Below are 24,359 nucleotides of genomic sequence, written 5' to 3' on the forward strand. Positions count from 1 at the left end.
CAGTTCTAGGATAAGACGAATGCCCTTTTCTTTCTTCGAGACCAGAAAGTAGTGGGAATAGCAACCACCGCATATTTCTGGCACTGGAACAATCTCTCTATGGGTGCCTTGATCAAGAGAGTCGAGACTTCCCCCTGAAGCAAAGGCAGATGATCCTCTGTCAGTTGGGAAAAAGCTGGAAGCATAGAGGGAGGGGTATTTTCGAAGGGAAGGGAGTAGCCCCTTTAAACTATCTGAAGAACCCACCTGTCCGACGTGATGTTTTAGCAGTGATGGAGGTGATGGCTGATCCTGCCACCAACTGGCCACCCACAATCTTGAAAGACCGGACTAGGAGGGTTTGGAGGCCGAAGGGACAGAGGGGGTGGTGGACTGACTCGAACTCTGGTCACCTGACCCACGGATTCGGAACGAGCTGCGCCCACGGCCGCACAGAGGTTGCTGAACCTGCGCTGCTTTGTGGCTGGGATATGGCTAGCACGGCTGAAAGCCCCTTCTGTAGCCAGGAAAGGGGTGAAAAGCAGATGGGGCAGTGTGGCTACTGACAGACCAAGGACTTTATCCTTAATGCACCCCAGGGCCTTGTCTGTTTTGTCTCTGAAGAGAAGGGTGCCATCAAAGGGCATGTCCATGAGGGAAGCCTGGACAGCCCCAGAAAAGTCAGATGTGCTCAGGCAGGCGTGGCGTCATAATGGCCACCTTCGATTAAATCACTCCGCCCAGCGAGTCAGTGATGTCAGTGATGTCAAGCCCACAACTAATGGCAAACTTTCTGAATCTCTCCAGTCTGATACCGCTTGGGAGAAGACGGCCTGGGCCTTCTCTGGGACCTGTGGCAGCACTTGTGCAACCGTTTGCCAATGGAGTGGAAATAACGGGCCAATAGGCATGCGGTATTCACTGACCGCAATGCTAGGCTGGCGGAAGAAAAGATTTTCTTACCCAAACTGTCCAGACTCTTGGAGTCCCTGTCCGGGGGGTGTGGAAGGAAACAAGCCTTGAGAAGTAGAGGCTTGGATCACCAAGCTCTTGAGGGTAGGGTGGCTGGTGAGGAAATTTGGGTCCCCGGTGCAGGGTGATGGCGGTGGCCGATTGTCCTAGTCATAGGTGTCCCTGTGCTGGGGTTGAACCAGGTTCCCAGAAGAACATCAGTCAAGGCCTCATTGAATGGCAGGAGAGGTTCCGAAGCGGAGACACCCAGCTGCAAGACCTCCGTCAAGATGTTCGTCTTGACTTTCCCTGAAGGGAGCTGAAGGACCAGGACCTCAGCTGCCCTTCTCACTACCATAGCATATGAATTTCCCTCTTCCATAGCCACGGTAGGGGGGGAAAGCAGGCCAGAATCTGGAGAGTTATCCAGTCCACTTACATCATCCAATTCCTCATACCAATCCATTTTGTAATGAGGCTGGTCTTGTAAAGGGTCCAGCGATCCCGCCCAATCTTCCTCCATTCCTAGCCGTTCAAAATAAGGCTGAGGAATCGGCCTATGACCCAAGGGCTCTATCAACACTGGAATCAGTGTCGGTAGGTGCCAATACAGCTCTGGTCGATGGAGATAAGAATGGAACTGGGAGCGCCGCTATGGTTGCGTCGGGAGTCCCGGCACAGCGGCTGGTGCCAGGGAAGGTCACAGTGGCACGACTAGCACCGGTCCAGATCCATTACCGGATCCATTGGGGGAATACATCTGGGGTAGCATGCAGTGGTTCCCACCCCAATTAGGACGTTGTTAACTGATCAATGGTTGGTGAAACATCTGTGATCACAAATCATTGATACATGCCTTTCCAAAGTGTAAATAGGAGGGGGATGTCCCATTTAGGCCCCCTCCTCTTTGTGATTCGGAAAGGGTACAAAGCCCTTTCACAATTTGGAAATACTGTTCCGACTTGTGGAAAAGCTTTCTTACAAAAACCGTGTGATTTTTCAAACTGCAGTGTTTTGATTGCAAAAAGACTTTGCATGTAAGGCAGGAAATCAGTTGTATGTAATAATCAGTAGGGGTAAATCCGTTTATATTGCTTTCATGAACACATTTATAATAAAGTTACAGATACACACACTAATATAGTAACTACTGTTTAATAACAAGCATTTGCAATGCAACCGGTCTCGCCTTTGGGATTTAATAAGTATTTAGTGATGCAGCATATCGCACATTAGTGCAACATTGATTTCCTGTGGCTATAAATGTATCACTGTGTAAGCTCCCAGTCAAATAATCAGATGCAGCCCTGTCTAAAATCCTACACCATGCGGTAGTTTAGTGACTGATATAAAGTAAAATTGTGCACCCCTGGGGGGAGTAAATAAAGTGCGAAGGAGCTGTTGACTTCCTTGAAAAGTGTGGGGCGGGTTCAGCCTCCAGCCTTATGCTTCTTACACCCACCTGTAGGTACGGATAACTGTTCAACAAAGAGGGAATGAAGTGGGCCACCTGAGTAGAGTGTAACACAGACCTGCAACTTACTAACCACAGAAGATGGTCTGCCTGCAGCACAGCGCCTCCTAGTGACGGAAACAAGCCTGAGTCCGTTTGTGAGTCTGGAGAGGATATTGAATAAATCCCTCTTGATCTACAAAGACATTTTACCATAGTACCTCCTACCATGCATTCAACGTTTGAGGACAAAGGAACCCTAATTATTATAAGAGGATTTCCCTCTCATACTCCACTTCAAATGGCACAGGAACCAGCGACTGGAATGCCAGCAAGTCCCAACACCACATGGGTGAAAACAAAACTCACTGCTGCGTTATGTCTTCCCTAAACAAGAAATCATACAAGTTCATCAGTAAACAGACCAACCACTCAGTCGGTTCATGATTATGCAATTTACAGGTAGTCACGGAATCGGTGAAAACACTGATAATATTATCTCAAAAATAGTGAGTGGAAAGCTGAGTGAGGGTTGATACAATGCATGGTGATCGATAGATGGGGTATTGAGTAGATGATTTAGTAGGTCACTGAGTGACTAGTTCAAGAAGGTATGCGAGTGCACAGGCCTCTAGCTAGATAGGTGGGTGCAAGATGAGTGAGTGAATGGGCGCGTGTCAACCATAGAGTTGATGGATGCTCAAGGGATAAATGGATGAATGAGTTAGCACATGGATTAATTTGCACATTTGTGAAGAGATTGGTGGATGGATGAGTAGTTGATCGAAGTGTGAGAGGCTTGATGGGTGCGTGCATCTGATTACTTCAGCGTGCAGTCATTTCAAGGCATAGGGCCATATGCTTCCTTCCAAATTGCCATCGCAAACGCCAAAATTCGCAGAATTTCGGCGTTTGCGATCACAATTGGGCTTAGTGGTATGTATTATTGAAAAACTGCCTCGCAAAATAAGGAATCGCAAAATTGGTGATTCCCTATTTTGCAATTGCATTTAAGGAATTGTAAATTGCTATTGCTTAAATGCAATGTAAGACGCACCGAAAAAGTGCAATTTGGTCTTAAGGAATCGTAAATTACCACCAACTTCAAGTTGGTGGTAATTTGAGATTTCTTTGAAAAATGCATTTTTCAAAGTGCAATGTGGCGCACATACATGTGCTTAGGGCATGTATGTGCGCCACATGTGCATCCATGCCTTTTTCAGGGATGCAACAGGGTGTCCTTTTGAGACCCTTGCAACCTTGATATTGCATTCTCAATTTGCGATTCTCTAATTGCTAATCGCAAATTGAGAATGCCTTCCCATTCATTCCTATGGGGCTCTTGTCCCATAGGAATGAATCGGGAGGGTTTCCTTAATTGCGAATCGCACTTTGCGATTCGCAATTAAGGAATATGTAGGATTTGCAAATCTTTTTGCAAAGCCTAAATACATCTCGTTTTGCGATTCTCAAATAGCGATTCTCTAAAATTCGCTATTTGAGATTTGCAAAACCAAACTTTCACACATATGCCCCATAGTCTTGCCAGGCCAGATGATCAAGTGGTCCACAGGGGAACCAAGAGAAAGTGATGAGGTTGGTCCTGTGCAGACTGCAGCTGGGATCTGTTTGGTCGATCTGGCTAATGAGCTTATTCTCAAGAATGCATAGTTCCCAAGACTCAGCGCTTTGCAGAGAGGACTGCAGATTCCGACTGCTGTGGAAGTCATGTTTGAGGTTTAACCCATTTTGAGGGAATAAGCCACATAGCAAAAGGCTCAAATGCAGGGGTCATAGTTCCCTTGGTGCAGCAGGGGCAGTGGCACAGGGGTCTGAGGGGACCAACTAAACCCTGATTATTGCTGTATTTTATCATTTTATCAGCTGGGGAACTAGTTTTCTTTCTTGCACTAGAGTTCATGTCACACTGGCTAAACCACTCTACAACTGCTATTACTGTGGCTGACCATAGATCACCTCTGGGGATGCTGGAGGAGGACCATGCACTGCCCCTCCCCGCTTATGATGACGGGTGTACGAACTGCCGGAAAATGTAGGGACACAATAAACCCAACTTGCACTAAAACAGCTGATACAAGAGTTCCAGGCAATATACCTCTCTGCTGTTAATCACTGTAAATACTTTGCACCCTAGTACTCTGTAGAAGTGCTATAAAAGGTCAGAGGAACAAGGCGGTGTGAAGATGTAGAGCACCCAGAGGTGATTCGCTTTGCTTGAACTACTTTATTCTTCAGTACCAATCTTTTTGGTGCTTCCTCAAGTCGGTTTAATTTTCCCTGATTTTATTTTAAACGTGATATATTTCTAACTTTAAATTGGCGACCTTTAAATTGTGCAGCTCTAATATTGTGCGTGGGTTCAAATGATCACTTAAAAATAAGATAAGGTTCAGGATTTGATCTATCAAAGTCATCTGCGATGTAAATTAGAAGGAATGTAGTTCCAAAAGGAAGCTGCAAGGAGAAATCTGAATAGTATACATTGATCTTTAATGCCATACTGTCCTCTAGTGGCCTTGTTATTTATTGCTCCTATGAGCAGCACAATTATACAATAGTTGTGAGTGCATTTCATCCGTCTTTGATTGCCTTCTTTTGAAATGGCTGACCAGGAGGAACAGCCCACAGCCATCACGGAGACGCCTGAGAGCACTCTGTTGAGTCCTCATGTAAAAGGAGCACCAAGGGCCATTTTTTGATTCTGTTGCTTGCTTTATTTTCGGCACCAGCTAAGCGCCAACTAGGGACACCCAAAAGAATACTAAGGCTACAATGCCCAGATGGGAGGAGATGCCATTGCACGCAGTGAAGAAGCATTGAGGCCGACCAAAATAAACCATTAGTGAAATCGCCAGGGGGTGGGAACTGACAGAGAAAAGAGGGACCAAAACGGACAAATACCAATAACACCAGCATTGTTGAATGCCACAGGTAACACCCAATAGAAATCGGTGGTTGTTCCAAAAGCCAACAGAATAAGATACAACAGGTCTTCGAGGCTCGACCTAAAAATGTGTTGGGGAATTTGTGGGAAATCCTTAGCAGGCAAATGATTGCTTTTGTATAAAGATAGCCCATTCCTGAATTTAGAATGTTATCTAGTTTTTAGAAACAAACCTCTTACTAGGTTCAGTTAATGATTTTCCACCATTTTCAACGCTTAAGTGCAAGCATGTAAAAATATAACATGAAAAGTTGATAAACAGCAACACAATTTTACTAAATTTATAACAAAGTGGTGAAAATAAATTTGTGACTCAACCCGTTTTTTGGACAAGTCAGAAGATAACAATATCACAGATACAAATTGAACACGGAAGTCATAAGTAGAGAAACATAGTTTGTGGAAAATTATTTTTCACGTGAAAAAATAAAATGTTATTTTTGCCAGTTTTATGAAACAACTAAAGGGAATCGCACAAACAGGGCGTTTTTGCAATCACAGTCTTGTGGGTAAGGAGATAAACATTTGGCCTTAACATTTCTTGAAAAAAATATATGTAGAAAGCACATCGGAAGGCCCCATCTCGCTGACTCAAAGTATGGATTGCAAAGGGGAGTAAAAACTATGCAGCATTAAACAAGCGTGCTCACACTCACGGAAAAAGGGAAAAGTGTAAAACATATTTGAACACTAATAATTACATTTTTTTATCTGCAAAAAATGGGTTCTGCAATGGAGTTATTCCCAACGAAATTGGATTTTATACAACTGTAATGTAGTCCCATTGGAAATTATGGGATTTATATTTCGGGGACGGGATTTCCATCACGGTTGAGAGGGAGTAACCCGTCCGCCGAGATTTAAATCAAGCCCAAAGTATATGTAAATCATACAAACCGGAGCTATTCAAGCCCAATTAGAAATCATCCACTTCTAATTCAAGCTTTTTGTCCCATTTTCACACATACTTTGGAAAACAGCCATGACAAACTTTAATTATTTAAATTCATTTTTGTTGAATGTCATGTAAATGGAGAACAGGGACTTTCCTCCGGGTGTGCATATCAGAATTATATCAAGATGATCTGCAGATTTTACTGAGTATTATGGAATTCTCTCTCTCTCTCTCTCTCTCTCTCTTTCTCGCTCTCTCAATGCAACCCCGTTCCACTCATAAGGAGTGAGATACTCAGGACTGGTAGCTGGAGGACAAGCCTGGAGTTCAGGATATATGTATTTTACTCATTACCTTTCTCTTACACAAGATGTTTGATATGTTTTAAAATGGTGCCACCAAGCGATGTTCACAATCCTTGACATTAGTTCTAATGTCTGCATTTACTGGTGAGGGATTAGTAGCATATTGATGTTTACTTAAGCCATAGCCAAGAGAGTTTGACTGAATAGAAATCCCGGGGTATTTTTTAGGTATGGATGTGCTTCTTGCCAAACCATAATCATAACTTTCTAACACCCCAAGAGCCTAATTTTGTATTAGGAATGAACACAGATTGAACAGTGTAAAAACGTAATGTATCTCCCTGTCAACATTATATACATTATTAAAGAAGAATTACCATACAATCCAAAGTTCCTGGAGAATGACTGGGCACAAAAGAGTTCCAACCCTTTCTCAGCAAAGAACTGAACTGGCCCGGAATCCATGTCTGGGTCCCCAGAAATTAGTCCCTGGGCAGGAAGGTGAAAAAAGGGTAACAAATTCTTCCGCTGAAACACACAAAGAGAAATAGATTAGAATGCTCTGGAGCAAATGCATTGTGAACTGCTGAGACAGAATTTCATCTTCAAAACGGAAAGGCATCTTGAGTTAATATCTAGGATGATGGGTCAGATGTTACAACCACATTAGAGCTTCAAGCACAAATATATATTAAGTTGGGCCATACTTGGGTTAATACCACAGTGCAGTCTTCCGGGTTTGGGATAGTTCTTGAGGTTGAAATATGAATGTTAATGGTAAAGGATTTGTAAAGCGCGACAGCTGCCCCAGCACTGATAGTGATGAGGTGGACAAGGTCAGGGAGGGGCCCCAGGGAAGGCCTACCGAGTGGGACAGAGAAAGGTTTTTATGGCTTTCCTCAATTCTAAGTGATTGTTGAGCCCACAAATGTGGGCGGGCAGCGAGTTCCAAAGGATGGCCGCTCTGAATGGAGAAGGTGAACGAGTGAGTTAGTAGTTTGTAAATTAAAAACATCAAGTCCTTACCATGGCTATTTCTGAGATCCACTCCCACTCATTGGAGGCCAGCCCTATCCCAGTCGGGTTGTACATTGAGCAATCCAAGAAAACAATGGAGAAATCTCGAGCATTCTGGAAAAAATCACATGAAAATGGATCATGAATTTATTGCACAATATACATTTATTTTTGCTCCAAGCATAAAAGATAATTAAAGGCTTTGGTGCCAGCAATTCCCATGGCAGGTACACACGGCTAACACCCATAACTATTTATATTTCCCATTAACAAAAGGCAACTTTCTAGTAAAACTTAGGAGAAGAAAATATATGGCATTCCACGCATGAGCGCTTGATCCAAACTGGGAGAAAGACTATGATGAGACACCTTTAATAACTAGAGTATAGTCAGTTCTAAAGCAGAGCAAAACAGGCTAAAGGACAATAAATGTAATAATCAAGTCTGCAGATAATGAACAAGACTTTTCCTTACCTATTGAACCATAGCAGAGGAGCTCCTGTAAAAGGGAACAACAACAGGACCAAGAAACTAAGGAATAACAGTAGCATAAGTAAGGGAGAGAGAGAGCTCTGATGGGTTACTCCCCCACCCCAATCAGTACCAGTGAGCTGGAAAAGTGATTGAAGGATTTGGGAATGAAGCAGAATCAATGTACCTACAGTAGTGTTTGACAGACGGTCTCTTTATTCCTTATAAGGGGACGCTTGTGTTCTTTGCAGCTACTAATCATCATTAAGGCTCCCTGTTTTCCGTTTTTACTGATTTTTACAGATAAATACAGACAGAAAACATTCATCTTCTTGTCTGTATTTATTTTTAAACATGGATAAATTCTGAAAAAGGTTGCTTTTTGAGTACTTCTAAATACTGTCTGCCATGATAGCCAGGCTAATAGATGTGTAGATTGATACATAAGGGAGGTTAAAAAGGAAAGCAATTTTAGTAAAGAGGCTTTAACAGCAGTAGATATGCACAAGGTTGATACTGAACTTTGCATATTTTCATGTGAGTGCACTGATTTCTCTCCTGCGGGTGTTCACAGCACTGAAACCTGGCAGACATTCAAGCATGTGTGCATATCTAACAGTTAAATAAATGTGGAAATATACTAATTTCAGCTTAATTTTTCCACAAAACCTAAAGTAAATATTGATAAATGAAGATAAAATTAGCAAAAAATAAAAATGGATAAATACAGACGGAAATGGCAAAAAAATAAATACTATAAACCCGGGAGCCTTTATAATCGAGGATGAGGCCATTAGCTCTAACAAAGGAAATTGAGAAATAGAGCAAGCCTCTTTTAAGGTCATTCCATTTGAAGATATTAAGATATTCCCTTGGATGTGGTGTCAAAGAAGGTTTCAGGAGAGTACATGTGATACCTGGAACTCAGTGAACCACCATATTTGATGGGGGGATTTTGTGGCGCCCCATCCATTATTTGATAAAGCCATGATTATGGTGAGAGAGAGGGTTGAAACTGCACTGCTGGCAATAGCATACAGGAAACGCATTTTGGAAAGTTGATGAATTGCTGGGCTTCAGCATGTGCTACTTTGATATGTGTCTGTCCATAGAGTGTGCAAGTTACACGCTATGTTTGAGCATTGCACATGTTCCTATAGTAATGCTTAGTAGAGGAGAGTGGTTTGCAGGGCAGAGCACACTTTGCGATTTACTTTATGCTTATAAGGCTATATGGAGAAAGGAATCAAAGATATGTGGAGTACAGATGAGCATGTTTCAGGCCATGGAAGAAAACCAGGGGGTACCATTAGTGCCAAAGAAATGCAAGTGTCCCATAACACTCTTGCCTTATCGGACATGGAGATTGATACTATCAAGTTGGACTCTAGGTTGGTCATAGACATAGTTAGGGATTTTGAGGAGGCAATTAATCATTACAACTTAGCCCAGAAACATCCTTAATATCAAATACTGGTCAGGGACACACTGTGCATTTAAGAGAGTTGTGGGACGGCCTATAGCACTTGACCCTAGGGCAGCTATCCTGGGGATCACACATGAGGTGGGAGGACCTAGACATGCATGTATCCCAGTGGAAATAACTAGGTAGGTAGGCAGTGGCTAAGTGATACATTGCATGCCACTGATGAGCAGAAATTGCAACCACTACTACCCCTTTGTGGAATGGCTTTGACTTCTGTGCTACGGCAAAATAAACCGGTTACAAGGACGGGGAATGACCAAAAAACAAAACAAAATTTAGGGGACCTGGTGGCAACACTTCCATGGCATACTACCCTACTGCAATTACACACACACTTCTATAGGCTAGTGCGTAATTATGCTACATGTGATCTTGGGGTACATGCATCAAGCTAATTAGCAGTCGCAAACGGCCCGTTTGCAACTGTAATTAGACTTTTGGGCTGCATCAATACCTAAGGCATTCGCAAAATAGGTAATTACAATTTTTGCGATTACCTATTTTGTGAATGCAGTTAGGGAATCGCGATTTGCGATTCCCTAAATGCAATACAAGAAGCATTCTGAGAATGCGACTTTGCATTAAGGAATCGCAAATTACCATCAACTTGAAGTTGATGGTAATTTGCGATTCGATCGAAAAACATTGAACTGTTACTGACTCACGAAAAAGGGTGATTGGGCAGTCGCAGAGTGGAATTGGTCCCAAACAGACAGCTTTCACCTTGTGATTGGAGGCCACTGGAATAAGGAGGAGCAGAAAGCGGCACTCAATGTGCCATTTATCGGTTGGCAACATTTATTTTTGAAAGCAGACACTTTTCCTGTCAGAGATACTATTTGGAAACAAATATGGTATTCAGTGGCATCCATCCCTGTTTTTGCAGCCATGCACTGCAGATTATGAGTGAGGGGGAAGCTTTTGGGTCTCTGAAATGGTCAGCCAGAGTACAAAACTAAAGTCGGGGTCACAAAGCAGTCAATGTCCAAAGAACATAGCACTGCTATCCAACCCCTCCTTAGTATATCGGGCCTATATTTTGAAATCTTTTTGTAGAAGATTTGCTTCAGAAACAATTATAGTTCTCTCTTTAATCAACTATAAACAAATAAAAAATAAAGTGGCCACAACGTTGGTCAATCCTTTGTTACATTTCTGCAAACATTCTCTTTAACTGTGCCCCCTTTAGTAAACATTCCCGAAATTGAGTATCTTTGTTACATCGAGACCTCTATGTGACATAAGGGAAAATGAGACTGTGTGAAGTTTTGTAAGCGATGTTGGTTTCGCAGAGCCTTTTATGCAAGCATATAAATATATTCAACGATTTACATTTCAATTTTACACAGTTTGAATACAGGAAAACATTTAAAACAGATATTGAAATTAATTTAAAACACTGGCAAAGAAAAAGGCTAAAGGGTCAAGCACAAATATAATGAAAAACGAATTGTAAGAAACTAACTGAACTATAGCAATATTTTTATATTTGAGGCATGAAAACACAAACGGGGGCAGGAAATAGAAAGGACAATGTCCACACCAAGACCTGTGCAATCCTATTGTACATCAGGTCATACAGCGAAATATCTTTTTGGGAGATTTGGGACTTATGTTTTTTTTTTTTTTTTTTTTTGCAAGACCTTTATTGTAAATATGCTCACATACACAGCAGTGTGCCTACAACCCTATACAGGGCCGGCTGCTATCAATTCAACAGTGGGTATCTGTAAGCATACATCAAGGATAATAGGCAGGGACAGTCCAAGATCGTAGAGGGCAAGAAGTGGTCACAGTCCAAGTATATATCAAACTCCACATGAGTTCCCCGCTTAACACCTACAGGTCTTATTTTGCAGTGTTTATACAGAACAGTAACAAACCCCACCCCCCCATCCCAGCAAACCCGGTCCCAGGTCACAGTAAAGTGCATAGTATTAATTCAGAATATGAAACAGTGTAAAAGGTACGCAAGGTATTGTCAACAATCGTACATGCGGTGGTATCCCAATTATACAAGGCAGCATGTGCCACCAGTCGTTGCGCAGGAACAGGGAGAATTAAATCCAAGACAGCCCCCCAGGAACCACATTCACAGCAGACAAAAACAACCCATGGGCGACAACCACGCATCCTAACCAGACATTCAGACAAACCCTCAGGCATACCGACAACAGGCAATCAATCCCCGCCCCCACTGTCAGAACTGTCATCCTCCTCCAATCCAAGCATGTAGGCAGTGTATGAAGCCCAAATGTCCCGTGGACGTGACTTCTCCGGCAGAGTTTCAGCATAGCACGTCAACTGATCCCTGCAGTAGGCCATGTCCTTTAACCACAACTGCACATCAGGTGCCCGCCTGCCACCCCACCCCATGGCCACCCTCCGCTTAGCAAGCTGCAACGCCAGCACAATCAATTTCCGCTCCTTACACGGCACTCCAGAGGCGAGCCCTAGTAAACACAACCGTATATCCATCGCCACCTCCGTGGCCGTCATCTTAGTGAGGGTGTCAGTCACAGCCAGCCAGAAATCATACACCTTGGCACACCCCCATGCTAAATGCACAAAATCAGCATCTTCCTCTCCACACCGAACACACCTCGCAGCATCCCGAAGGCCATATCGGACCAATTGTTTTTGTTTGTAATACCATTGATGGAGAAATTTAAAATGAAGTAAGCGAAAATTGCCGTTAACCACATAGCCCCCAGTCATGGAGCAGCATTCAGTCCATTCCTCATCCGTCAAAGGCTCAGGCAAGTCCCTATCCCATCTGGCCCTAGCTAGCAGAGCCCCTCCCCCTTCGTCTTCCTGAGCAGCACGGTATAGTCTGGAGAGCAGCTTGACTCTGTCTGTCACAGTGTAGATTAATTGCAAAGCGCTCAGTGTCAGGGGTTCATCCGGGTATGTATTTATTTATTTATTTTAAACATTTCTAAAGCGCACATATACCTGTGGGTGTCTCGGCGCTGCGACTTAAGCTAGCGATCTCATGTTGATCATGGTGTCTCCTTTAAAAAAGGCTGTCCTGGACGGTTATTGATCAAATAGCCATGTTTTTTCAAGTTTTCTGAATAGAATTAACGATGGAGCCGATTTTAGTTCCATTGGAAGCGTGTTCCAGAGTTTGGCTGCAGAGTTAATGAAGCATCGATCGCCCCATTTAACAGTCCTAGTTCGTGGCACAACCAGAAGAAGTCTCTGTTCCGATCGAAGAGATCTTTTCGGGAGGTAGCAACATAGTTTCTGTTTAAGAAACGCTGGGCCCTGACCCTTGAGGGCTTTATAGGTGAGACACAAGGTTTTGAATCTAATGCGATTCCTCACCGTTAACCAATGGAGGTTTCTTATTGCCTGTTTGGTAGAGTGAAATTTGGGGATGCCTGCTAGCAGCCTCGCCGAGCATTTTGAATCAGCTGCAATTTGGCCACCACCTTTACCTGCGCGTTCAGAAAGAGTCCATTACAGTAGTCAATGGACGAAAGCACTAAGGAGGTCACCACCGTTTTCCTTGTGCTTTCGGGTAGAAATGGGAGGATTTTTCTAATGATCCTAAGCTTGTGAAAAGCGGAGGATGCTACCTGGTTGGCATGGTTAGCGAAGCTGAGGTTGTCGTCAAAGACAATTCCCAGATTCCTAACTTTGTGTACCGGCTCCGGGGGGGCTCCAAGCGAAGTTGGCCACCATTTATTGGACCAGTGTGGGGATAGTTTTCCGAAGATCATTACCTCCGTTTTATCCGAATTGAGGCGCAGACAGTTCTCGGCCATCCAATCCTTAATAGCTATCATACCTTCCTGGAAGCTGGCAGATACTTCTTCACCGTCATTCTTGATCGCGATCACCAGTTGGGTGTCGTCGGCGTAAGATGTAAGGCTCATCCGGTAGTTCTTAATTACCCTAGCTAAGTCCGACACATAGATGTTAAAAAGTGTCGGACTTAGGGATGAGCCCTGCGGGACGCCACATGGGAGGGCGAGCTCGGTGGATTGGAATACGCCCAAAGTCACTGCCTGCGTCCTGTTTGACAGGAAAGAGGCTAAGAGCTCTTTGGCCAGTGAGCAGATACCCATCTCTTCGACACGGTCAATCAGAACCGTATGATTGACCGTGTCGAAGGCTGCCGAGAGATCTAGTAGGACCAATATCGCTGTTCCTCCTTGGTCTTTGATGGTTCTAATATCATCGGCAGCCTTTATGAGAGCGGTCTCGGTCCCATGAAGTTTACGAAATCCGAACTGGGATTCGTCCAGGAGATTGTTCTGTTCGATATACTCGGCTAGTTGGCTGTTCATAGCTCTTTCCACAATTTTAGCCAGAAAAGGCAGGCTGGCAATAGGTCTGTAGTTTTTAAGGATTGTTTTCTCTAATCCGCTCTTTTTGAGGAGGGGTTTCAGTAGTGTATTTTTTAACTTGTCTGGGAAGATGCCCGAGTGGAACATGGCGTTACAGATAGGAGTGATAATTTCACTAGCCAAGTCACTTATTGGAGAAAGAATTTTAGGAGGGCAAGGATCTAAGGGAGAGCCGGTTTTTACCTGTCTCATGATATCTATTATCTCTTCCTTCGTCACGTCCCTGAATTTAGCAAATGAGCAATCCGGGATTTTTTTTGGTTGTATTGGTTGCTTATTGGTAATATTTGCGGTCACCGAAAATTCGGAATAAATATCATTAACTTTTGAGTAGAAGAAGCTTGCCAGATTGTTACAAAATTCCTGTGATTGGGGAGGACTCAAATCTAGCACTTTTCCTGACAAGGTCTTAACTACTTCAAACAGTTGTCGGCTTGAATTTTTCGACTTTTCAATTTGTTGCTCGAAATATTTCTTTTTTTCCTCCTGAATCATGTTTTTGTAAATGGTTAGTTCATTTTTATACTTGGTTTTACTCATGTTGTCATAAGTTTTTCGCCATGTTCTTTCCTCCTGTCTACAGATCTGTTTTTGTTTTCTAAGGATCTCTGAATACCACGGTGCAGAAGGCACTTGTCTATTTTTCAAAATAGTTTTTAGTGGGGCGTGCTTTTCCACTGCATTGCCTACCCAGTTAAGAAACTGATCAACTGCTTCAGTAGGATTGGGCTGGATTTCCGGGCGGGTATTAGTCAGAGACTTCCTGAAGGTATCATAGTTGATATCCTTCCACACTCGAAATTTGTTCTGGGAGGAAGCCTGTTTAGCAGGATTGATTCGTTTGCTCGGTAGGCGACACCCTATGGCATGATGATCTGTCCATGTCAATGGTAATATATTGGAAACCTCCAACTCATTGAAGTTAGAGAATATAGCATCCAGAGTATGTCCAGCTTCGTGGGTGGGTGCCTTTATGTGTTGGTTTAGACCCAAAGTGTGACATTCCGCTGGAAGGGCTTGGGTGTCAACATCCTCTGTCTTATCTAAATGGAAATTTAAGTCTCCCAACACAATAAAGTAATCCTCAATGGCTAGTGGTTCCATCCAGGAAGTGAAAGAGGAGAGAAACTCTGCACGAGGACCAGGAGGTCTATATATGAGAACTCCTTTAAGGTTGTGTGAGGGGTTTAGGTATATAGTGAAGTGTAACGCCTCGCAGGCTAGCGATGGCACGGGAGAGATTCTAACTGGGAAGATGTCTCGGCTAATAATTGCCAAGCCTCCTCCTCTTTTTCCCCCCTGCCTATCCCTCCTAAACACCTTGTAGCCGTCTGGCACTGCTACCTGTAAATGTAGGATATAAGGAGTGTATGGCCGCACGAAGTCTAACATAGATGAAGGTAGCCATGACCGCATTCGTAGATTGGTCTGTCATTGTTTGCAATGGGAGGAACTTGGCCCCTGGGAAGAGATTACCCATAGTGTGGAGACCAGCACCCTGAAGGACCTGCAAACCGCCTATTTCACTCGATACCGATATATCTGAATGATACAACAGCGGCATGGCGGGAGCATAGAGCGGTAACCTGACAGCCCTCCTACCAAGCTCGTGCCAGGCAGTCGCCATGGAACGGACCGTATCCACCTCACCCTTGTCAAACACCATGCCTCTCAGCGGGTATGGCAAAACGGCACTGGCCTCCAGCGCCACGTGGGGGGTGTACGGGGGCGCAGACACCCAATAAGCGGCAAAATGCGCCTGTGCACATAAGTAATACAACTTCATGTCCGGCACAGCGAAACCACCCAGGGCATAGGGCTTGGTCAGCACCTCCCACGTCACCCGTGAATTCTTACCGGCCCAGGTCAAGGAGATCAGCAAAGAGCGCAGCTGCGCAAAAAAGTGAGAGGTCAGTCGAATGGGTATGTTTACAAAAAGATACAGAAATTTCGGGAGAACAACCATTTTGATCAAAGACACACGATCAGCCAGGGTGAGAGGAAGTTTAATCCAACGTGCCACCTGATCCTCCAGTTTGGATATAGCCACACCATAATTGGCTCTAATAACCTCCTGACTATCCCGGTGAACCTGGATCCCAAGGTAGCGCACCGAATCCTCGGCCCATTCCAGTGGGAATTCCAGAGGGAAAGGAACGGTGACATCCGTGAGGGGCAGCAGAACAGACTTATCCCAGTTGATAGTCAATCCAGAATGTCGACCAAATCGAATAAATTCCAGAAGGATAGATTCAAGATGGAGGGCGGGCTCGCGCACATAAAGCACCATGTCGTCGGCATACATAGACACGGCCAGCGAGCGAAGGGGGAATTTCAGAGCTGCGTCAGCATACCTTTGCCTCAGAACACAGGCCAGAGGCTCCATCACTATAGCAAACAATAAAGGGGAGAGAGGGCAACCCTGTCGAGTGCCCCTCCGCACCGGGAACGAGTTCGAGACATGGCCGTTGACCCGCACACGAGCCACAGGGTCAGTATAAAGAAGAGTCACCAACGATGTAAAAAAGAAGGGCACCCCCATACGATGTAAAATAGCTATCATATACCTCCATGCCACCGAGTCAAATGCTTTAGCAGCATCTAGGAGAACAGCCACTGCAGCCAGTTCTGGTTTGAGTAAATGCAACACAGCGAAAAGAGCCCTGAGATTGTGGGTAGTAGATCGAAGCGGTATGAACCCCGACTGGTCCGGTAACACCATCACCGGAAGTAGCAGCCGCAATCGGGTGGCCAACACCTTAGCTATAATTTTAACGTCAGTGTTCATGAGTGAGAGGGGGCAATATGACTCACAGTGGTCCGGAGGCTTCCCAGGCTTTGGTAATGCAACCAACAGTGCCTCCCTCATCGTGGTCGGGAACCGGCCCCTATCCACAGACTCCTACAGAACAATCGCTAGGTGCGGGAGCAGAATATCAATATACTCTTTATAGAATTCAGCTGGCAAGCCGTACGTGCCAGCAGCCTTCCCATTAGGAAGAGCCGCGATCGCCTCCCGAAACTCCTCCTCAGTGATGTGGTGCATTAGAAATTCTTGCTGACCTCTCGAAAGCCACACCAAAGCTATATCATCAAAGTACTCAGCAATCTCTGCCTCCGTCGCTGTTTCAGTATACTCATACATACCCTCGTAATATCTTGCAAAGCAGTTCAGGATGCCAGGCGTGTCAGTAACGACCTCCCCCCCATCCACAATCTCCTGTACCGCACAATGCTTGGCCCACGGCTGTCTTATGCGATCCGCTAGCCCCTTCCCCGGTCTGCCTCCCTCACCATAATAGCGTGCCCTGGTGTGTTTGGATAAGAACTTCACCTCCTGATCGGCCAGCTCGTTATACTCAGTCACCTTCGATCTTATGTCGGCTAACAGGGCTTCCCCAGGACAGTCCTCCAACTGTCCTTCCAACACCATCAACTCCCTCTCCAACCTAGACATGGAGTCTCTCAGTGAAGTAAGGACTCCGGAGTGAAGGCCAATACACGCCCCGCGAATAGTCACTTTGAAGGCCTCCCACACCGTACACATATTATCAACCGTGCCAACATTTTTCTCAAAGAACTCCACGATAATAGTCCTGAGTCGCTCGCGGAGCACCAGATCAGTCAAGGTTCCCGGCGATAAGCGCCAAGTGAACGGAGCGGGCGTACCCGACGGCACTTGCAGCAGTAAGCGAACCGGCGCATGGTCAGACAGCGTGCGCGGCAAGTGGTCAACCTCCAACACCCATCCACTCACATCCCGGGTCACCAGCCAGTAATCTAATCGCGACCAGGTGTCATGAGCTGAAGTATAGCAAGTACCCTCTCTTCTCCCAGGGTGCCTCATACGCCACACATCAACCAATCCCAGTCCTTGCATACCCCCCTGAACCTCAGCAGTCGCTTTCTTCCGCACCCAGGGCTTGTCTTGTTTCCCGTCCATCTCCCCATCCAAAATCACATTAAAATCCCCACCGCAAATTACAGCCGACTGTGGCAACATGTATACCTTATTCCAGAGTGCAACATAGAAATCGGGATCATCCACATTAGGTCCATACACATTAACAAGCGTAACAGGTGAACCGCATAATGTACCATGCACAATTATATAGCGCCCTTCCTTATCAATATCCTCATGTTTCGTGATAAATGGCACAGATTTTTTAACCAATATCATCACCCCACGCGCATATGAGGAGTAGTTTGATGCCAGTCGAACTCCCGCCCATCTCCGACCCACAGTTTCTGCAGCTTTGCCCCATAGATGTGTCTCCTGTAAGAAAGCGTTATGCGCACCATGCCTGTTTAGAAACTCCAGCATTTGTCTAGTCTTTTGAGGGCGGTTCAACCCCCGTACATTCCAGGTAACACAAGCAATTTTACCCCCCCCCCCCGGCCATCCACCCAAAATGGAAACACAGCCCTAAAGCCGCAAGACCACCCCCTTTGTTCATAAGGAGCACATCGCATAGAGCCCAACGGACCCCAAAGATCAGTTAGAAGAGCATTCCTCGTTAGACAACACCAGACCCTGCCAGCCCCCCACCGTGGCCCAGACCGCACATACCTCCCAACACATTCAATGAAACACTGTGACCGTACCCAGGAAAAAAACAAGCCCCCCAATCCCCCACCACCCACTTCAGCATCCCCAACCTGCCAAAGCTGACCCCATCCCCCCTCCCTCAACAACCCCAACTGTAAGTTCAAAATTGTGTGGGTATCTCCCATACGCGGGGACGTAGTGGCGCACAGCTCCCGCCAGAAATCTGACGAGAGAGCGGACCGTACAAGCGATAATAACATTCCCGCCCCCCCCCCAAACACCAAAGCTTCAAGTATCCCTGCAAATCATGCCCACCCAGCAATGCCAACTGTGCGACCGACCCTCCCAGCAGGATCATATGAAAGTGTAATTAACCTCAACCAGCAACTGTTAATGGTCTCCCGAAGTACATCATTCTGGCTATATAACGCCCCATGCAAAGTCACAGTGGGGCACAATCCAAAGGCAAGTGAAACATATTTTTTACAGGCCAGATCACAGCCGCCCCAGAAACAATTCACAGTAGTATCTCAGGAGGAGCACCACAGACGACCCACAATAGAGGGGATTTGTCAAAGAAAGCAGGGTGAGGTGCTCAATAAAGTTGGAAAGATCACTGTACCAAGTTGTATCCTATCCAGCAGGGCAAACCTCGTCAGTTGAAAAAGCTCCTATTCCACATCCTCCATGAGGTCTCCCTCCCCGTCCTGCTGCACATTAGAGTCCCTTTTACGTTTCTTCTGCTTTTTCGCGTAGTCCATGGCAGCTTTAGGGGTAGCAAAGACTTTGTTGTCCGACGGAGGTCCTATACGAAGGCGCGCCGGATACAACATGGCGTATGGAATGTTCTCGTCTCGTAGCAGTTGCTTCACTGGGGCGAATTCCTTGCGTGCGGTCTGTACCGCTACAGTAAAGTCAGGAAAGAACTCCAGCTTATTTCCCTGGTACTCAATGGTGCCCTTCTCTCTGGCAAGCCGTAGTATAATATCTCGGTCCCTGTAGTTGAGGATACGAGCGATAACAGGGCGTGGGTTGGCACCAGGCACAGGTCGCTTCGCCAAAGTTCGGTGTGCTCGCTCCACAATGAAAACCTTCGAGAACTTATCCGAGCCAAAGATGTCCACCAACATCCTTTCCATGAAGTCCTCCATCCGACCCACGTTGGTGGACTCCGGAAGGCCCGTGACGCGGATGTTGTTGCGCCTGGACCTCCCTTCCAAGTCCTCCTTCTTAGCCTGGATAACCGCCAGCACCCTCTCCATGTTGAACACCTTAGTGGTCACGTGGCTAGCCCATCCTCCGCAGCGGACACCCTCTGTTCCACCTCGCCCATCCGCTCGTTCTGCCGGTCGAACTGCGTCGCCATATGGTCGAGCCTGTGATTGACCGCCTCCATGATGCATTCAATGGATTGCAGCGTTTTCTGCATCGCCACCAACGTGCTTTCCAGATTCGGGGCACCGCCAACTGCCCCCGAAGATTCAGCGTCCGGCTGTGATTGCGAAGAGGAGGTCGCTGTTCTTTTCGCCTCAAAGTTGATCTTGGGCTGATTGCGCTCCGGCCTACCCATGGCGCTGCAGTAATGGCCCACCGGGTCTAGGGGCAGCCACCCACGTGGTCGCGGGCCTAATCGATCCTCGCTCCGACAGTCTCAGGCGTTTTAGCAATACTTCCAAATGTATAGAACTGCAGCTGATAGGGCCGTCCAGGCCCGCAGGACCGGAGCACACCTCCAACTAGCAGCCGCTGTGTCCCAACACCCCAGCTAGGCGTAGCTCGCTCGGCGAGTCCCCACGAGGCCTAGTGCCACCTCCGCAGCCCCGGTCTCGCGTAGGCCAGCGCCCCACTCACCACCACTAGCGGGGCAGGGACTAAAGCCGCTCGATCTCCGGGCTCCAGTCCGCCGTCAACAAGCCGTTTCCTCACCCGGAACCCAGAGCACAGAAGGCCAGCCGACGAGGCAGTAGAATCGGAGCAGAGCACGAGCTCCCAGCCGGTGGGCGGGCCACACCACCAGCCCGCGCACCTCCGGACGTCCGGCCACCAGCCGACGGCGAATCCGATATTTCGGCCACACGACCCTCTCAGCCAAGGGAGAGCACCTCAATCGAGTCCCAGGTACTTCAGGTGAGTTTTGCCATCGAGTCGGGGGGAGAAAGCAGCAGAATAAGCAGGATTTTACAGCAAATTATGGACGGTCCCGGCAGAGCCTCACATACGTGCGGCCATCTTGCTCGGCGCCCTCTAGCGCCCCCCAGATTTGGGACTTATGTTAAACAGAAAAAACCGAGGGAAGACCAAGGACATGTTGTCTATTTCAATCATAGTGGGTGAATGGGAGGAGGTGGGCTAGGGCAAGTGTGCTGATGTGGGGGGGGGGGGGTCGGGGCGGGGGTAATGGAGATTGATCCCCTCTATCTTAAAAGTCAATTGAGGTAAATATAGATGAATTAGGACGCTTGAGCCTCTTCAGAGTTTTTAGTACATTTCCAGAACCACATCCTATAATAATACACTTGTAAGACCCACTCTGTGTGTAACTGTGCAGTTTTAGAACACTTGGTTGTTTATATATCGCTTAACAGTGACTGTATGGAATGTCAGATGCGCGCAATGTAGATGGTTATGACTGAATACAATGTCAGCTTGAACAGTGACCGCTTGTTTATATCTGACTGCACCTTTTGTTTTGCTACTCTCTTTTGTTTGTTTGAGTGGACTAAACATCAATAAAATACATCTTCAAAAAAAAAGAAGCTGTACAAGAGTGTCTTTTTGGTTGACTCTGTTGTCTTTGCTTGTCTGTTTATAAATTTCCAATAATTTGACCCTTTTTCTATCCTCCTATGGATCACTGACAGAACACCAGTAACTAACTGTGACGAGGGGGACCCGGACGCGGGGCCCCCTGGTATGCCTATTAACCTATCTCCTCTTTTTGTGCAGCACACCGAGGCCTGGAACACCCCGGATGTCATCAGACGTCGGACCGACACGGAGAACAGGCATCCCTACACCTTTAAAGGGGCGGGCCCAGAATGGAGACACACCTTCCCCGAAGAGGTAAAACCCGTCCCCGAATCCAGCCAGGTGTGCGAGACACCCGGAGGCGGAGTAGGAGACTGGTGGCGAGAGTGGAGAGAGAGCGGAGCGGATTGGACAGAGGAGGAGGGCGAGGATCGGAGGACGGAGGAGGACGTGGAAGAAGAGCGAAGGACGGAGGAGGAGGACGTGGAAGAAGGACGGAGAGCGGAGGAAGAAGAGCGGAGGAGAGCGGCGGAGGACGTGGAGGAACATCGGAGGAAGGAGGCGGGATACGGACCGGGAGTTCGGAGGAGGACGGAGGAGGAGCATCAAACGGAGCGGAGTTCCGACGAGGTTACGGGAGAGAAGCCGGCGCCAGCACAAGAGGTCGACTCTGAGGGCGACTACAGCTACACGCCAGGAGGCATACGGGACCGCGCATCGCCCAGCCACACTAACACGGAAGTGTGGCTCGACCAGGTACGGTCCAGGTTCAGCGGGTGGGCGGGCATTAGACGAGGCAAGCCACCCTGAGGACACGAGATCCCCACTGCACACCCCCCCCTTTTTCACGGGGTTAAGTCACTGTTCGGGGTACGGGTTTCACGTGTGCTATCCTCACTCCCTTCCCCTGAGAACAAGCAAAACACCAGTCAGCTGGACTGAGACCATTTTTTTTCTTTTTCCTCCCGGTATTGTGAGGACCTCGAGACGGCGGGGAGAAGGCCTACGACTCCCAGGAGGCAGTGGGAACGACGGCCCGGAGCGGGAAGATCCACCACGGAAGAGACAGACCAACCCCTTCCGTTCTACCGAGTGCCTGTACAAAAACGGAGACTGTACAAAATAATAAAACCCTCACTACCAAGACAACCTGTGTCAGTCAATCTCTTTGACAAACCACCCGAAACCCCACACTAACATATCGTGTGGACAGAATTTTGTGTCAAAACTATCCCAGACCAAAATATTGAGAAGGTAAGGGAAAATAGGTAAGTGAAGGTTTACTATTCTCAACTCTACATCTATGTACTACCTTCAAGGTAAGGTCAATGAGTTATATATGGTAAAACTCTGCATTCCCATCCAAGCTTATCTCAACAATATTTTTGTCCTTGATATGCGTGATATGAAATTTTGCCCACACAATATTTATTTTCCGAAATTATGTCTAAACACCTCTTTATACAATCTTCATGCTATTTTTCAACTTTAATTTTCAATAAGAAGTTAAAGACCTTTACATTACATTGTACTTGAATAAAAATGACTTATTAAACTGCAGTAAATCGTTCACATTGAACCCTCCCGTTACTATACACCAGTTTCCTAAGCAACCAAATCAGACCCTGAAAAAAGTTTGTCTCCAGTTCAAATGTTCAACAAGTATAATGTGCTCCAAAGAAGTCTCCCAATATTATAATTGGTAGTACTTTAATTATACAATTGAGGATAAATCAATAGTAGAAAGCCCCATACTTGAAACATCCTCTTTTCGATCACAATTCACAATACAGATGACAGTTACTTGCTATGTAACCCACTGTTCTAACTCATCAAAGCAACGTATCACAAATCACATGCTCTTCCAGAACACATCTAATTCTGGTACAGACTCCTCTGTGTAACACTATGATACCTGCATCATGGTTTGCATCTACATTGTGTGTCACTTCTTTGACCTTTGGGCTTGTGAGTATGCAACAAATTGCAACTATGACGAGCACCGAGTGTTTCCTAAAGTGGACATTGCTTGGATTTGCCATAGAGGGATGACATGGCATCAACTACTGCTTGTGATGGTAAGCATTTCCAACTGTGGGAACCCTAATGTCATGACTGTGCACTGCACAGGAAATTAATTTGGCAAAATCACAGTAGTTTTCCTATGAATTCGAATGAAGGAAACTTTGGGAGAGTTGATAAAGCTTGTACCCCAAACTAAGTCCAAGTGTCCACACTGGCGGGGGAGTCGGAATAGAAGGGAGGGATTACCATGCTAGCAGGACCTGCACCCAACCACCATCAAGTGGCCAACCTCCTGCTGCATCCCACTGCCCCCTATGGGAACTTATCCTAGCAGCACACAGCATTTGGCCATGCACAACAGAAGCCAAATGGGGCGCCCACCCTGTGCAGATGACCAACATACTATTGGTGCAAAACCCACATTTTGTTTTTAAGAAAATTTCACGGGTACTGCTGTACTCCTGTGATACCAGCACTCAAACGTCACACCCATGGTACCATAGTATCATGCACATTTGGCAGAAAGATTGCATGATACTGCAATAACATGGGGAAGAAGTATAAGCAGTTGTTCCTGTGAGAGTGCCATGAGACCTCATGGGAGAGCCACGCTAGGTTCTGCTGGAATATCGCAATACTCGAGGTCTAAATGTTTAACAATTCTGGCTCCTAAGGTGTCCCTCTTGACCCTCTCCCCACCACCCTCATGCTGCTTTTACATTTTCTGGACACAGAGATAGAGTCCCAAAGTCCTCTAATGGTAACACATCTTTTTATTCTGAGTTGCAGCCAGCCAATAAATTCACTTGGTACTAAAATGGCGGTTGGGAAAGAAAAGTTGCCAGCAAGGGGTTTGTTTGTGGATCTGTGTTTAGACAGTCTAGCGCAGTCTGTGTTATTTAGACTTGGCAGCTGAGTGAATCAGTGACTGTTAAAAATCTTATGAATCTGTCAGCCTAAAACTATAGGAACTACCACACTAGCCCCATAGAGATGCAATGATTTGGACAGATTCTAATTAAACAACAAATTTATGTTTTCTGGCAATGAATGAAAGATGAAGCACAAGAGAACAAGTGAAGCAACACGAAAAGGTTATTTTTGAAAAAATTATTATTATCAGATTGGATACAGAAGAGACGCTTCGCGCCAGTCAC

The 24,359-nt window shown here is 46.1% G+C and overlaps 1 protein-coding gene across 1 annotated transcript in view; it reads right to left on the reverse strand.

Annotated features, from left to right (window-relative positions):
- LOC147683657 (aspartate aminotransferase, cytoplasmic-like) overlaps positions 1–24,359 on the reverse strand; it is a 359,755-nt gene that overhangs the window by 136,805 nt on the left and 198,591 nt on the right. The window contains exons 4-5 of the mRNA XM_086942558.1: positions 7,575–7,679; positions 6,926–7,076 (exon numbers count right to left, since the gene is read on the reverse strand). Of these exons, the coding sequence (XP_086798684.1) occupies positions 6,926–7,076; positions 7,575–7,679 (256 nt within the window). The remainder of the gene's footprint in view (positions 1–6,925; positions 7,077–7,574; positions 7,680–24,359) is intronic.

The sequence above is a fragment of the Lissotriton vulgaris genome, chromosome 11, assembly GCF_964263255.1.
Source record: "Lissotriton vulgaris chromosome 11, aLisVul1.2, whole genome shotgun sequence".
NCBI lineage: Eukaryota > Metazoa > Chordata > Amphibia > Caudata > Salamandridae > Lissotriton > Lissotriton vulgaris.